Source organism: Nannospalax galili, unplaced genomic scaffold (genome assembly GCF_000622305.1).
Source record: "Nannospalax galili isolate Female #2095 unplaced genomic scaffold, S.galili_v1.0 scaffold180, whole genome shotgun sequence".
In the NCBI taxonomy this organism is placed as follows: Eukaryota; Metazoa; Chordata; class Mammalia; order Rodentia; family Spalacidae; genus Nannospalax; species Nannospalax galili.
Window position 1 is genome coordinate 776,164 of NW_008348199.1, and position 17,633 is coordinate 793,796.

Here is a 17,633-nt window from a genome sequence, read left to right on the forward strand (position 1 = left end):
AGGGGGTGTAAAGACTTTAAGAGCCAGGGCTGGTTCATGAACACAGGAAAGCAGAGGCTTTCAGGCATATGAACTTGTGGCAATGGTGGCATCAAGAACAGGATTCATGCCAACTCAATTAAACAAGGGCCCAGAGGGGAAGAAAGAAAAGGGCGACAAGCCAGCCCTAGACTGAGAACTACTGGAAACTGACAGAGACTGATGGAGAGTACGTCTTACACACCATCTCTACATGGGAATGACTAGACTCCAATGGATAAATTTGCACTGAAGGACATCTGGGTACAAATGCTTGACCAGATGGAACTTACCACGCATGGTAGAATACATGGGGTCCAGTAGGGGGGATGGGGAAGGAATGGATGGGGATTGGGTCTAAATTTGATTAAGAACTGTTATATGGGGCTGGAGAGTTAGCTCAGCTGTTAAGAGCACTGACTGCTCTTGCAGAGGACCCAGGTTCGATTCCCAGCACCCACATGGCAACTACAAACCATCCTTAACTCCATCCAGTTCAGGGAAATCTGAAGCCCTCTTCTGACCTCCACAACACTGCATGACACGGGTGCACTCACACATATACAGGCAATACACTCATACACATAAAATAAAAATAAATAAAATAAAATAACTTTTTTAAAAAACTGTTGCATGAAATTACAAAAGCTCAATAAAAAAATAAAAATTAAAAAAAAAATAAGAACAAGCTGGGCGTGGGGGTGCACGTCTGTAGTCCCAGCACTTGGGAGGCAGAGGCAGGCAGATCTCTGTGAGTTCAAGGCCAACCTGATCTACACAGTGAGTCCCAGGCCAGCTGGGGCTGTAGGGAGACCCTGTCTCAAAAAAAAAAAAAGTCCAAAAATAAATAAATAAATAAATAAAAGCAGAAGCCAGGACATATACAGGGGAGAAAAGTCTGACACCATCAGTGACAATCAAGGAAAATACCTACCTCCCTTCCAGCTACACAATGTACTGAGCACAAGACAGAAAACACCTCCCAATTTTAAGAGTGTCTAGGAAAGGCATGTCCTCAGAACTGAGCAGTATTTCTAGAAAAACCTTTACTGAAATGTTATTCTGAATGGCCCTGAATCACAGCTCAACTTGGGAAGAATTCTTTCTGTTACAGGAGTTTCTATAATATATCACTGTACCATCATCTAAGTATTCTTCAATGTCTTTTGATATAGTTTTATATTCCCTGATGATCATGACTGTGATGATGACAAGGACAATGACAGCAGCTAACACTTAAATAGTGCACTAGACACTATTCTAGATGTTATACATAAGAACTCTTCAGTGGTTGCAATAAGTAACACTCACACACATCTACCTATAGCTTATCTAGATATTATGACCATCAGAGAACCTGGCTCACCTGAGTGGCAGTCCCAAGGTTCCTCTAATTTTTAGAATCTTTACTCACAGATCAATGACCAAGTCCTTGAGTTCGGTGACCACTGCAAAAAGGCCAGAAGAATGGGAGCTCCTCTCAGGCTCTGGCAGTCACGACTCTACCCTTACTTGTTCTCATTTCTTTTGCTCCAACTCTTTCCTGCCTACTTCATCCACTTAAAATAACTGAACATGGCTGGGTGTGGTGGTGCAGGCCTTAAAATGTTTATTTTTATTTTATGTGTATAAGTGCATGTATTTTATGTGTGTTAAGTAAACCCATGTCACGAAAATGCCCACAGAAGTCAGAAGAGGGTGTAAGATGCCCTGGAACTGGAGTTATGAATGATTGTTAGCCACCATGTAGGTGTTGGGAACCAACCCCAGATCCTCTGCAAGAGCAGCCAGTACTCTTAACCTCTTAACCACCGAGCCATCTCGCCAGCCTTGGCGCACAGCTTTAATTCCAGCAGACAGGAGGTAGAGGCAGGCAGATCTCTGTGCGATCAAGGCCAGCCTGGTGTACACAACAAGTTCCAGGTCAGCGGGGGCTACAGAGAGGCCGTCTCAAAAACAAAAACAAGAAAAGACAAATGAATATGAGAGGCATGTGAACGTATGTATTTTGAAGCTGAGTTAGAACACCTCACCAAATAGCTCCATGTGGTATTCCAGCTCCTAGTGTAGGTAAAAATAAAGGAAACTGCCATCACACACTACACAGTTCTTTTTATAGCAGAACTTAACATTCTCAACACAAGTGAACTGAATCATGGTTGACTCAAATGTCATATGGCATCCTTAGCTAAGCTGATGCGTCCTGTGGGTTTGTTACGGGGGTTGTTTTGTTCTTTTGGGGCATTCAAAGACTTGCAGGCCACAGGCTCAATAAGGTCTGGGAAAGCCCATATGTATGGGTGTACACAGATAGGCGGGTTTATTTTTTACTTCTGTGGTATGCTGACCTCTGAAGTTCTTAATCTACTTGCTTTCTTCATGAAGATTAGTCAACATACTTAAACAAGCAGTTCAGACTCACAAGTCACTTTCTACCCTTGAAACCATAGTCATCTGTTGTAACTGTCACTTCCTGGACCTTCTTGACTAGTCTCTCTTCTCTGCTTTTATTGTATGTCCAAAGTCTCAAAAAAAAATTAAAGAAAATCATAAAAATACTATCAAATGCTTATTATGTGCTGGATGTGAATTAAGTACTAAGAAAACAGAGCTAAGTAAGAATCTTGCCTCGGTGTCAGGAGTGCTGGTGCACGCTGACTGCACTTATGTAAGGGGGACTGGCAGGGAGTTATGTGTTATAATGCTGTGATGTTCTTAGAAAGAGGCAAGAACAATGTGTCAAAGGAATTTAGAACACGGGCCTAGAGATCAGAAAAGACTTTCAATGTACATTATTCTATGTCACTGTTACCAAATATCTAACAGAAACAACCTTTAAGAGATAGGATTTGTTTAGTCTCAGTTTCAGAAGGTACAGTCAGCCCATGGGTACTTGGCCCTATGTGCTTAGTCTGTGGCAGAAAAGTCTGCGGCAGAGAAGAGCTATTCACCTCATGGCAAACAGGAAGCAAAGAAAAGGGAACACAGGAAGGGGGCCAGGGCAAGTTATCCAGGGACACATCCTCAGCAGCCTTCATCCTCCTAATAGGCCCAACCTATTTTCACCGCCTTCCAGTAACTTGATTATATGATGAATCCATCAAGGGAATAATCCATTGATTAGATCAGTGCCCACAGGATCCAATCACATTTCCAAAGTTCATCAGCTGGCAACCAACTCTTCAATATATGAACCACTGGGGTTCATTTTCTACTCAAACCATAACATAACGGGAACTGATATGGTAATTAAATTATAAGGGAAACCTACATGTATTTATGTGCGAAGTGATGCAGAAGGCTTGAGGCAGTTAAATTTAGTATCACAGCACAGCTGCTATTTCTGTTAGTAACTGGAAGTAAGCTAAATATAATTCATTTTACTGTGTGAACTATAGCTGCAGCCCAGGGCTTGGCAGATACCCTTATGTGAGGTGCTGTGAAAAATGCTTTTAGAAAACAGAGCTTGTGATAGCTAATCCTGGGTGTGAGCCCTGACTAACAGAGGTGTCTGAAAACGTGGATGGAGCACCATTAACAGGAAGCACACTCTGAGAAAGGAAAAATTTAACAAAATACAAATTCAAGAGCCAAACTAATATACAGGGGAAAAAATTATGGACTGCATTTTTTAAAAAGTACAACGAATAATAAGCTACACAAATAGCAGCAATTCACAAGAATGTGCTAATTATCTCATATGAGATCCTGTATTGTTAGATGCTGAAGATGCAGTAAATGGGATAGAGCTCCCTTTTGCTTTACTAAGCTATCAGATGGTGGAGCAACACAGCATCCATGTTAAGTATGAGAAGCATTTGTAGAAAATATTATCAAAGGTCACATTATTCCACAAACACTCAGGACCCAAAACATAGTATTCCCTACAGAAGAGATAAAATACAGAACAACACTAATGCAAAACATCTTTCTGATGTTAAAAACAGTCCCTACTTTCCAATAAGGCAGCCAGCATCACAAGTGGCCATCGCACATTAAAAATGTGAATAATGCAGTGAAGGAACTGAATTTATTAACAACAGAAAAAAAAATCAATTGCTAAACAAATATGATATATAAGTATCTATAAGTTAACTTATACAAGTTATAAAATAAATGTAAACTAGGTAAGAACAGAATTAATCTTTACAGAAAAAAATAGCTATAAAACAGCTTAATAATGACATTTTATGATTTGTGGGTACACTTTGAATGCTTATAGGGGCTGGAGAGGTGACTTGCCAATTTAGAGCATTAGCTGTTGCTCTTGCAAAGTAACAGGGTTCAGTTCCCAACACTCTGATGGCGGCTAACAACCGACCATAACTCCAGTTCCAGGGGATCCAACGCCCTCTTCTGTCCTGCATGGGCACTGCATGCATATGGTGCACTTATATGCAAGCAAAACACCCATATGTTGGGGGACCCCACCGTTAAGGTCATAGTCCACCATGTCCGGACAGCTCTCCAAGCTCGGCTCAAAATGGAGGACTCCCTTTCTCAGCAGGGGCTTCCTACTCTCTGCCTGACCTTATTTGGAAAGTGTCTCCAAACACAGATGCCTGACCTTATTTGGAACACAACCTTTGACACAGTTCCCTGCAAATGCTGCCCCTGGTTTCCTGTGTGATAATTAGGCATTGCACTACAACCAATCAATCCCCCCTCCCCCTTCTACATGATAGGTCCTCCTGCCACATGTAAATAAAGCGTACTATGAACACCTATCAGGTAAAGCTTTGACTGCCATCCTTACCCTACATATTCCCTCCAACTCCCCTAAATAAACAGCTGTTTCACTGAAACTGACTCCTGGAAGTTCTTTCCATCGTACTCATGGCCATCCTGACCCTGTTCGTCGCTTCTGCTCCCTTTGTTCTCGTGGATCGGTGGCCAACAACCCACAAGGGAAGAGAGACCCACAGCTGGCGCCCAACGTGGGGGTCCTGGAATGCACAGTTTGTGAGTACCCCCCTCCACAAGGGTAGCGGCATTTTTGCCTAACTGTCCCAACTGAAGACCAGTCGCCTCTTTTCTTCTCTTTGTTTTACTTTTGGTTTGCGCCTTCAAGAGGGACTGGATACAGTTTGTGGGCAACTGAAGCCTCTCGGTCGGGGCAACTCCCCAACACTGGCCAAAGGCCCCCTGCCCTCTTTCCAGACCCTGACAGCCCGACTGGGTGTAGGCAATAACCTTTACATCTCTCATAAAAAATCTGGTAATGCAGCAAGCAGTTAAAAGTCTCTAGGACAGTCGCCAGTCTCTTAAATCCACGGGCAGGCTGTGTTCATTGGAACGTTTCAATCCCCTGGTAGCAAGCTGCCTCGGGAACACTGAACACCACTGACAACACTTCCTTTCTTTCCTATAATGGGAAATTCAACATCACGTCAGAGGGCTCTCCAAATTCACTCCCTTAGAGCCCTACTTAAGTCAAGAGGATTTCAGATTTCCCAAAAGGAAGGCTTAGAATTTTGGAATGAGGTACTTCAATTCGCACCCTGGGTCCTGTCAGCAGATATCTCCGACTCAGATGTCTGGACCCATGTTGCCTACCTGGCTCATAAAAAAGAAATCCAGGAAGGGTACCATTTGCCCCTTTCCTTCCTTCCCATCATAGCTGCCGTCCGACAATGTTTAGGAAAGATACCCAAGCCTGAGGAGGACCCACTAGACAAACAAATACAGGAAAATGGGGGGGGGGGGGCCCGCAAATGAAGAAGACCCTGAAGATTGCCCAGTAGCACATTTAGTCACCCTAGAAAAGGCAACTGATCTAGTCAGACAACAACTACTCACAGACCAAAGAAACCCTTCCCCCTTTTACCTCCCTCTTCCCCCCTATGAGTCTTCATGGGCTGAGGAAGACAAAGACTGAATGTTAAGACCCAGGTTTCAAAAAACACCAAAAATTCCCAGATAAATTCTCCTCCCTCTCCTCCTTCACTCTCAGCGCCACCATCTATGGCACCACCCCCCACAGCCATTGAACAGCTCTGTAATCTCAGGGATAATGGGAGCTATTGTTCCCAATATCCTCAACCACAATGGCTTCGGGACCCAAAAATCCCACCCATAGGGACCTTCCCCATTAACCTACATGTAACAAGACAACATCCACTGGCTTGGTATCCCCTCCCAGCAACAGATTTAAAAGAACAGCACCAAGCCGTCCATGAGGACAGGATCCATGCCATGGACCAAATCTGTATTACAAACTTCCAATACCAACCTCCTAACCCCCCACCACTGGAGAGATATCTACCGATTCACTCTCCCAAGTCCGTTATTTGCACAATGGGAAGCTTTGTTTAGAGATGAATGGTTAATACAGGCTAGAAAAAATGACATACATAATCAACAACTAGGACCACAACAAGGATGAGATCCACCCGCTGGATTCATAGATTGGAATTATGACCAACTGTTTGGTCAGGGTAATTTCTCCACAGGAATCCAACAGGCCGTGATCCCTGCCAGCTGTTTTGAACAGGTCCGCTTATGTGCACTCTAGGCCTGGGACCGCCTAACCGCCTTGTCCACAGGGCCGGAGAGGCCTCTTCACTGAGCTTTCTAAAACAAAAACCAACTGCAACCCTCCCAGATTTTATACTAAGAGTACAAGCCAGTTTAGACAAAAAAATAACAGACCCCACAGCCAAAGCAATGCTTCTAAACAACCTCATCTGGGAAGGTATGAGCCCTGAACACAAACAAGCATGCCAGGGACTAAAAAATAAACATTATGAGAAATGGATCGTGGCCACCCATGACATTGGGACCACCTCATACCAGACCTCCTCTCTCGCCCAGGCCTTTGTAGCTACAACCCGATCCAACTCAAGGTGTTTTAAATGTGAGGAGACTGGGCACTGAAAAGGAAATTGCCCAAAATATGATTTAACTGCCTTTCAACCCCCTAAATCCATTGGTCCTCATTGCAAAAAGGGTTTTCACTGGAAAAAAAGATTGTAAATCTAAATATGACAAATATGGCAAATCTTTGCCACCTTTAAACTCCTCTTGGGCCAACTCTCAGCCCCGCTAACAAGAGGGAAGCCACAAACATTGTGCGTAACCAGCATTACAGAAAACACCCATCCAAATTAACCATAAAAATAGACAATAAACCTTTCAAATGCCTCCTTGACACCGGGGCTGATAAAACCATCTTAAGACACTCCGAGGTTCCCCCACACTGGGAATTAATACCGGGACCTCAGCTGATGGGAGTAGGAGGCCCCTCCTGAGCATTCAGCACCAAAGATTTCTATAAATGGGAGGACCCTGATGGAGAGGTGGTACAATAAGACCTCTGATTGCAGATATAGCCACAAATCTCGTAGGACGAGATTTCCTGGAAGACCTCAATATAGTTTTTGCCAGTGGATCCGAAGGAGAGTGCCTTCAAATAGATGATTATATGAGGTTCCTAGAACAAAACAAAAAAAAAAAAACAATTCTAATGGCCACTGTTGATTACCAGACTCCCTGCCTTGACTGGATCACCAAAGAACCAGTCTGGGTGGAACAGTGGTCATTACCCAGGGAGAAATTACTCATTTTACAACAACCTGTAAAGGAACAGTTACAGCTGGGTCATATTAGGCCCTGTAGGAGCCCCTGGAACACCCCAGTTTTTGTCATAAAGAAAAAGACAGGGGCATGGCGACTGCTACAAGACCTCAGAGCCATAAACAAAACCATGAAAATGTAGGGATCACCCCAAAGAGGCCTGCCCATGATCTCCACCATTCCCATTAATATACCCCTGTTAATCCTAGATATAAAAGATTGCTTCTCCATTCATTTACATAATAATGATTGCCAACATTCCGCCTTCTCAGTTCCAAAGATTAATAATTCTGGGCCAGCCAATCGATATGAGTGGCAAGTTCTGCCACAGGGCATAGCAAATAGCCCTATAATCTGCCAGGAGGCCGTTGCAAATGCACTGGCACCCCTTCTGAAGAAGGTCTACATGTTTACCATTACATGGATGACCTCTTGGTCTGGCAAGACAAGGATTCCTCTTTGGAGGACCTGAGAGATTCTATAATAAACACCCTAGAGACAAGAGGTTTTATGATAGCCACAAATAAGGTAGAATTGATTCCCCCCATTACCTTCCTGGGGACTGAAATAACACCTACTACTGTTAGGCCCCTTAAACTTATCCTGTATACCCCTCATCCCCTTACCCTTAATTCTCTTCAGAGCTTTTTAGGCAGTATCAATTGGCTGAGGCTCTGGCTTCCCATGCCCACAAGCCAATTACAGCCACTCTTTGACCTCCTAAAGGGAGACAGAAATCCATCCTCCAGATGATATCTGAACCCAGATGCAAAAAGTGCTCTCCAAATTATTAATAACCACTTCCAAAAGGCAATGCTGGCCAGATATGACCCCGAGGTGCCAGTTCAGCTCTTAATTTTTAACTCCTCCCCCACCATGGTGGGAGCAATTTTTCAGCCACAGGGAGTACTAGAATGGCTTCACACGCCTATAGGGGGTGCCCCCCGACCTTCTTACAGAAATAGACGCCCTTGCATCCATGATTCGTCAAGGAAGGGATAGGACCCTCCAGATTATAGGAAAAGAACCTGATACCCTCATTATCCCCTTCCCGTTATCGGACGTACAATAGCTCCTAAAATATCATTCTTCTTTTTCAATTAGCTTAATAGGCGTCCCGGGACAGACTGATAATCACTATCCCAAAGATAAATGGCTGTCAATTATTCCAATGCTTCGCTGGCTTCCACCTCAGCTCTTCTGCCAAAGACCCATTAAAAAATACAGCAGCCTTTACAGATGGGGGAAAAAAGGGGGCGGCATTGGTCATATATGAGTCCCCTGATGACCCCCCCCATGATACATTTTCAGCCTCTGCCTGATAAATCCCCACAATTTAAAGAGCTCTTTGCCATCTATATGGCCCTTGATAAGATTGATGAACCTTCAACCTTTATTCTGACAGCATTTACACTGTTAATTTATTGCCGTGGCTAGGTTGCTCCTTTATCAAAATAGATGGCAACACCCTCTCACCCCTGCTAATTAAGATTTCTACACTACTACAAAAACGGGTGGCTCTGTTATTTGTCCAACATATCAGGTCCCACTCACCTCTCCCAGGTCCTCTTACTGAAGGAAATGCCATAGCAGATGAGGTAGCCACCATTGGGACATTCCCCGCCAGCGTGACAGCCACCCAGCACCTCCACCACGCCACCCACGTTAACTTGCAAGGGCTCCGTCTCAGATTCCCCCACATTCCTATCAAACAACTTAAACACATTGTTAAAACCTGTTCTTCCTGTACATCAATGATACATGGCCCCACTATATACAACATGTGGGCACCAACCCTTGGGAGCTAAAATCTAACGCCCTGGGGCAAATTGATGCAACCCATGGCCCCCAATTTGGTAGACAAAAGTACATATTCGTAACTGTAGACACATACTCCTATTTCCTTTGGGCTACTGCCCAGACTGGCGAAAATTCAAAAAACTTAATAAATCACATGCTCTCATCTTTTGCTATCAGGGGCCTCCCCCCTCACAACTAAAGACAGACAATGGCCCAGCATTTACCAGCTCTCCATTTAAAAACTTTTGTGAGGCCTGGAGGATCACCCATCACACTGGCAATATAACCCACATAACCCACAAGGACAAGCCATTGTGGAAAGGTCACATAAAACCTTAAAAGACCAACTACAAGGCAGGCCCAAACAATGTATTCCCCGAATATTCAATTAGCATTGGCCTTGTTTACCCTTAATGTACTCAAGGTATACCAAGACTCTGATGACCCCCCATTGGACCCAGACACACCCCATACCACCTATCATGGTTAAATGGAGAGACCCCCTCGATGGAATCTGGAAAGGATCAGATCTACTGTTGACCACAAGGAGATGATTTGCATGTGTCTTTCCACAGGATCAACCAAAGCCCATTTGGGTTCCAGCCAGAAATGTCCAACACCTCCCCACCCACAAAAAAGATGGCTCACATGACTCTGTCGGAGACAACAAAAGAGGAGGAGACGACACCCAAGACCATACAACCAGATCACATGGAAAGAGATCCATGATCTGGTGAATACCGCCCGCCGCAGCTGCAAACCCCGCCCCCCCAGCTTCTTTTTCTGTCATTCTCATGGCTATTTTTACCTTACTTAGCACCAACACTTTGGCCAGCCCTACCCTCCCTAATACTATGCTTTGGAGATTTTATGTCAGGGAAACATATCAAGGGAGAAATCAAATAATCGGAACAAAAGATTGCCCACTAGTGGCATGTCAAGAGCCCACAGAAATTATAATATACCCAAATGCTAGCGGATACAAAAAGGACGAATATGTTTTCTTTCCTTCCCAACAAACAGATTCATCATGGCTCAAGTATGTCAATACCTATGGGGCCTGCCGTGACTTCAATCCCTACAGGTTGGAACAGGGATTGACTGGGGGATGTCAGGGCATAACAGGACAAAAAAGACCCATCTACCTGATAGATAATAAGTATCTCTATGGACATCATGACTATTCCATGATATATGCTGCAGATCTTTGGCACGATCACTGGCATGTTGGGATAACAGGCAAGTTCTACCCAGCCACATTCTCTAGCTACCCTACCACTGATTTTTATATCTCTCGACAGCCTGTACCCAGAGATAAGCCCATGCTAACTCATCATAACATTATTCTACAGGAAAAACAAACAGCAGAACAAATAAGATCAACAACATCTTGGAGCCAATATATTCAATGCGTTGCTGACTTCCTTCCCTTTACCACCCACCCTAACGCCTGTTTCTTTTGTGCATCCAGCAGACCCTTGCTGACAGCAGTACCGGTTAATACCATCCTTCTTTACCCCAAGACAACAAAAAACTTCACCAACTCTCACCTGTTAGATATTCCCTTATTCAACCAGCTGTCCAACTCTCCAATTTGCATTTCCAGTAGAAATAAGCCTACTCCTTACAAATGCCTCACCAACGTTACTCTTTCCAGGCCAGCATGGTCGCCCCTCCTCCTTTTCTGTGGTGCAAAGGAAACCCTCAGCCCTGTATTAACTCCTCCTTGTCCACCTTCTGCGTACCTATAATGATTACCTCCCAGGTGTACCTATTAGAGGAGGAAGAAGCTGCCCTCCTCCTTCACACCCGCCCACAGAGAGAAGTCTTCATCCCTCTGCTAGTGGGACTTGGACTCGCCCTCTCCCTGGGTGCTGGAGGCACTGCGACTGCCACCATTGTACAGACCCATCACCTAGCAGGAGACTTTTGAGACAAGCTCACAAGGCAATGGCATCCACGACTGACAGCCTTGAAGTCTCTCCAACAACAGATGAACTCTCTTGCCGGGGTCATGCTCCAAAACAGAAGAGCACTAGACCTAATAACTGCTGAACATGGGGGGACTTGTATAGAATGCTGCTTTTTTGTAAATGAGTCAAATGTTGGTCGAGACTAACGTTAATACTCTCAAAAAACTTCGTAATGACCTGCTTTCAATATTTCAGCCCACTGAACAATTAAGTTGGTTTGATAACCCCTGATTATGCTATGTGTTATTTTGATGCTTGCTCCCTGCCTTACACAATTTCTTCGAGGACAAATTACCACCATTGGTAAAATTACTGCCAATCAGGTCATGATCCATTATCAGACCTTGGATTCTCCCAATATAGATGAATTGGCTCTTAAAGCTTGTGATGACACCTCTCCATTATAAAAAAAACAGGGGGAGATGTTGGGGGACCCTGCCGTTAAGGTCATAGTCCACCATGTCCGGACAGCTCTCCAAGCTCGGCTCAAAATGGAGGACTCCCTTTCTCAGCAGGGGCTTCCTACTCTCTGCCTGACCTTATTTGGAAAGTGTCTCCAAACACAGATGCCTGACCTTATTTGGAACACAACCTTTGACACAGTTCCCTGCAAATGCTGCCCCTGGTTTCCTGTGTGATAATTAGGCATTGCACTACAACCAATCAATCCCCCCTCCCCCTTCTACATGATAGGTCCTCCTGCCACATGTAAATAAAGCGTACTATGAACACCTATCAGGTAAAGCTTTGACTGCCATCCTTACCCTACATATTCCCTCCAACTCCCCTAAATAAACAGCTGTTTCACTGAAACTGACTCCTGGAAGTTCTTTCCATCGTACTCATGGCCATCCTGACCCTGACCCTGTTTGTCGTTTCTGCTCCCTTTGTTCTCACGGATCAGTGGTCAACGACCCACGAGGGAAGAGAGACCCATACCCATACACATTAAAAACACAAATAAATAAAATTAAAATGCTTACAGTGTGCCTAAGAATTTCTTCTCATTTGTAATGAGATCTAGGGATTCCTTTCTCTAGAAATGTCAATATTAGAATATGTTATCTTCTTGAAACATCTTCAATTGTTGATAGCAGCAAGAGATTAAACACAACTGGGTTCTCAGTCACTTGCCACCCAGTTATTTTCTCACTGTCCCTGTTTCCTATTTGCTACTCTGAAGGCTCATTTTGCTTTGCTTTGTGCTTCATTCAGCACCTGGTACCTTCACCCATCCTCTCCCAGGTCCACTTGCTTTTCTGATCATGCTAGACACAGTGCCAGGCCCAACCAGAGAGGAGATGCCATCCTCACTCCCAAGAACAAACATCTCCCAAGGATTCCTGACAGTGTCAGGACTGGAAGGATCCTCTCAGAACACCTGGAGTCTGGGCCAAAAGACAAGACCCCTAAAGATTTGCCCAAAAACATACAAAAAGATGGTCAAAAGCACTTGCTGCTCTTGTAGAGGAGCATTTGTTCACTGCCAGCACCCACATCAGATGGCTCACAAACCCCTTTAACTCTAGCTCTAGGAGATCCAATGCCCTCTTGGATGCTGCCAGCACCTGAACACACTCACATACCCATGTACACATTAATTAAAACAAAGTGACAGAACAGAATCAGAAGCCTACCCGTGTAAACAAGAATCAAGAACTCTCTGCATCACCACACAACTGTGTCTCTCCAGTCCAGCATCAAATCACCTTTCCTGATCTCCGAAATGCCTGAAACTGAGTTTCCAGAACACCCTGGGACGAATTCTCATCTGCACCCCACCCTGATAATTCAGTTGGTCCTGTCTATTCAATCTTACAAATTCTTTAATGGTTAGCCTATCCATCCCCACAATGACCTAATTCAGGCACGTATTCACTGGAATTTCTGCAACAGCTTCTGAGCATCCATCCCCTGCCTCTAGCTTCTCTAGTCTTTCTTTTATCCCCAACAATGGCAACCAGAAAGATCTTCCTAATGCATCATGGTTTCTCATAATCCTTTCACAGTAGACTAAGTCGAAAGCTCAGGTGGGGCATGGCGCCTCAGGCTGGGTGTGATGGCACACAAATATCCAGCACCTAGCAGGCAGAAGCAGGTGGATCTCTGTGAGACAGAGGTCAACCTGGTCTACACAGTGATTTCAGGCCAGCTAAGGCTACCAGGCAACCCCATCTCCTCGTCCCCGTTGGCCCCGCCTCCCAAAAAAAGAAGAGCTCATGGCCTCAAATTTTTACGCTGAGTTATGTAAAGACAACTGAAGTTTGAATGCCTCTCCTGGCCAGACATATCTGTGTTGTTTTGTTTAATCCTCTCTGCAGGTCTGCAAAATCAATATACAGCCCCTTCACAGATACTGCTCTTCCTACACAACCTTTGTATTGCCAATGAACTTAGCCTTTCCTGGCTCACCAACCTACAGATAGACCAGTTCTCCAAGCTGCACCTCTTCCCATGTAGACTTCTATTAGAACATATTTACACAGAAAATCCCTAGTATGCTTGATACAGAGGAGTACGTCACATGTTCATTTTTGTATCTTCCACCCCATAGTAGGTACTCAAGAAATGGCTGATGAGGGGGCTGAGGAGATGCTCAGTCGTTAGGAGCACCGGCTGCTCTCACAGAGAACCCACGTTCGGTTTCCAGCACCCACATGGCGGGCTAACAACCATCCCTACTCCAGTTCCAAGAGATCCGACACCATTTTCTGGCCTCTGTGGGCACTGCATGACATGGGTGCACTTACATACATGCAGGCATTAGACTCATATACATGAAATAAAAATAATGTTTACTAAAAGATTTGTTAGGAAATAAATGGTTGATGACTAAGGTGAGGGTCCTGGATGTACAGACAGGCCCAAATCAATCAACATTATTTCCCAACAGTACCACATCAATTAACATTCTATCCAGAAATCCAAGAAACTACCCAACACCCTTTCTGCTTCTCCACTCTTGTGACTAGAGAGGGAGAAGTGCTTGGATCAGGTACCTAGTTTAAAGAAAGGAGCACTTCCGAGTGACCACTGAACCTACACAAGCCTAAGAAGTCCTTTCTACTACATGTCCTGCTCTTTTGTACACTCAGGATTGCATGTTATCCCCCTACAGGAGCGAACAAGGGCAACTCAGCACAATACCTGGTAAGAGACCAGGCTAGCCAATACTTGTTTAGTACTAGGTGCCAAGCAGGTCCTATGGAGGTAACACGTATTACCTCATTAAATTCACACACACACACACACACACACACACCCCTCCTCCAGGGAGATGCTATCCAACATCATTTCCAAGGAGCAGAAGAAACTGAGGTCCAGACAATACATTAAAATCCAAACGGTACCTACTTATGTACATGTTTCCCTATGTTTCTCTTCATTTCAGCATGTTAGTGATTATGTACCATTTTCCCCATTTTTAAGGCCAGAAATCCGGGCCTGGAGAGATGGCTCAGCGGTTAAGAACACTGACTGTTCTTGCAGATGACCTGGGTTCCATTCCCAGCATCCACATGGCGGCTAACGACCGTCTGTAACTCCAGTTCCAATAGCCTCTTCTGACCTCTGTGGGCACTGCATGACATGGGTGCATTTACATGCATGTAGGCAGAGGACTCATACACATTAAAAAAAAAAAAAAAGTAAATAAAAAAATTTTTAAAGACCAGAAACCGTACGTTTCTCTTCATTTCAGCATGGTAATTATGCACCATATTCCCCATTTTTAAGGCCAGAAGTCGAAGGCTTGGACCTGATGCTTAAGCCGATCCAAACCGGCCAGGCTCCCGTGCCCCAATGGCAGAGGCAGGCCTGAACTGCCCCCCTAAGGCAGAGCGCGGCCTAGGCACGGGGCTTCCCGGCCACCGGCGCAGGGCCCCACCCCCAGCAGAGCCCGCGGCCCCGGGCCTCCCCAGCGCAGGCCTGTCCACCGGCGCGGCTCCGCCCGCTCCCCGCCCCGCGCGGTTACCGGTTCCGCTGCTCCTTGAAAAGCGCCGTGAGAGCACGCAGGGCCTCCAGGTCCTGGATGGGCGCCGGCACCATGACGCCCGACAGCCGGGCGGACAGCGGCCTGGGCGCCGCCATCTTACCGCTTGCGCTCGGCCGAGCCTGACGAGGCGGATAAGGGAGAGAGGACCGGAGACGTGGCCCGACCGCAGGCCTACAGACGCAGTGCGCACCGCCCGGCCGCCGCCCCTTCCCGCGTGACCCCAACCCTGCGCCGCCCCCGGAGAGAGCGAGCTGCGCCGAGTCGCCTCCAGCCGAGGACGACGCGCGGCGGGGGAGGGGGCGTGGGCGGAAGTCCCGCCTGAGGGAAGGGGGCGCCGGCGGAAGTCTTGCGCTTGCGTGAGGAGGGGGCCTGCGGGGCCTCTGCGGGCGTCGGGAGTCGGGGCGCGTAATACTGCGCCGAAGGACCCACAGGGGGCGCCAGGGTTCCCTTCTAGACGGTCTTCCTGAGGAAGGCCTCCATGGAGGGAGGGTCCCTGAGCAGAGGGCCTCCATGGAGGGGGATTCCTGAGCAGAAGGCCCCCATGGAGGGAGGGTCCCTTGGGCAGAGCCCGCACCCTGGAGGAAGGGTTACCAGGCAAAAAAGGTCCCTAATAGAGGGGCATGGAGGCTTCCCACCAGGAGAAAGAGTGCTGTATGCTGAGGGGGTCTGGGAACGAGGCTCCTTTTGGGGGAAAGAGAGGGGATACTGGTCAGAGGCGTCTCCATCCAGGGGATGGAGGAAGGAATGCTAGGCAGAAGTATTCCATGGGAGGAGACCTGGGATGGCAGTTCCACATGGGGAAAGGATGCTGGATACCGAGGGCCCATGGAAGAGGACCTGGACAGACAGACAGATACACACACACACACACACACACACACACGGGAAGTGTCCCCTTGGGAAAGGACCTGGGAAGGAGACTCTCCAGAGGGGAAGGGCAGAAGTGTCCTATGAGGAGGTGTCTTAGTTTCTTGTCTTGTTGCAGCAACAAAATGCCTAACAAAAACACCTTGAAGAAGAGGCTTTGGGGCTTAGTCTAAGGGTACAGTCCATCACAATGGGGAAGTCACAACACAGGAGTCTGAGACGGCTGGGCCTATTGCATCCCCAAGCCAAAAGCAGACTGCTGTAAACACTTGTGCTCCACTGGCTTTCTCTTTTACACATCCCACATTTAGGGCAGGGTCCTCCCACCTCAGTTAACCTATTCTACATAATTCCAGACATGGCCAGAGGCATGTCTCAGGTAATTTTAGATGCTGTCAATATTAATCATCACAACAGGAGAGAGGATGCTTGGCAGAAGTGTTCCCATAGGAGAGGGCCTGGCAGATGTCAGAGGAAACCTCCCTAGGAGAAGATACTAGCTGGAGCCTGGAGGGGAGGGCCAAGGCAGAAGCTCCCCCTGAAAAGGTGGAAGACTTGGATCCTCACCTTTGATCTGTGTTCCTGCCTCAGGTGCAGCAGTCTGTCACCAGCTGGCAAAGCTGGGACCCTGGAAGCTGGGTTCACTGTGTTTACTGATCATTTCCTGATAGCCTGATCACTTGCCAGGTACCCAGAATAACTCATCAAGGATTTAAAACAATTAGAGATGGCTCAGCAGATAAAGCCACTTGCTTACCAAGCCAAATGATTTAGGGACACATGATGAAAGGAGAGAGTGGACACCTGCAAGTTGTCCTCTGACCTCCATTCCCACACCCTCATCAATACATACAGTAAACAAAAAACAAAAACCACTCAAGAGGCAGAGGCAGGCAGATCTCTGTGCATTAAAGGCCAGCCTGATTACACTGAGATCCAGTCCTGCCATGGTTACATAGTGAAACCCCGTCTCAAAGAAATGCAATGAGATCACACAAAGTAAAAGGTAAGTTTTGCCAACAGTAGGGCAAGAAATGTATTTCTCTAAAGGAAATTAATATATTTGACGGGAATCCGCTGGTGCTGGTGGCCCGTGTGCTTTCTTGCCTCCACTCTTTACTAAATTGTGCTATATAAACAAGAACTGTTTTCAAGTCCTGTGTCAGGAACTGCACATAAGACATGTTCCAACCCTGAAGGAACTCATAGACTAGAGAGAAAAAGAAGTAAATGTCAGCATGGTGGCACACACCCAGCGCTTGGGAGGTGGAAGCAGGAGGACCTCTGTGAGATTGAGGCCAGTCTGGTCTACAGAGCAAGTCCCAGATCAACTGTGGCTACAGGGAGACTGGAGAGAGGGAGGGGAGGGGAGGAAAGGGAGGGTGGGAGGGAGGAAGAGAGGGAGG

At 46.3% G+C, this 17,633-nt stretch overlaps 1 protein-coding gene across 1 annotated transcript in view; it reads right to left on the reverse strand.

The window, feature by feature from the left end:
- Atxn10 (ataxin 10) overlaps positions 1-15,677 on the reverse strand; it is a 155,482-nt gene extending 139,805 nt beyond the window's left edge. Inside the window, exon 1 of the mRNA XM_008844688.3 lies at positions 15,340-15,677. Within this exon, the coding sequence (XP_008842910.1) occupies positions 15,340-15,455 (116 nt within the window). The 5' untranslated portion in view covers positions 15,456-15,677. The remainder of the gene's footprint in view (positions 1-15,339) is intronic.
- Between the last annotated feature and the right edge of the window lie 1,956 nt (positions 15,678-17,633).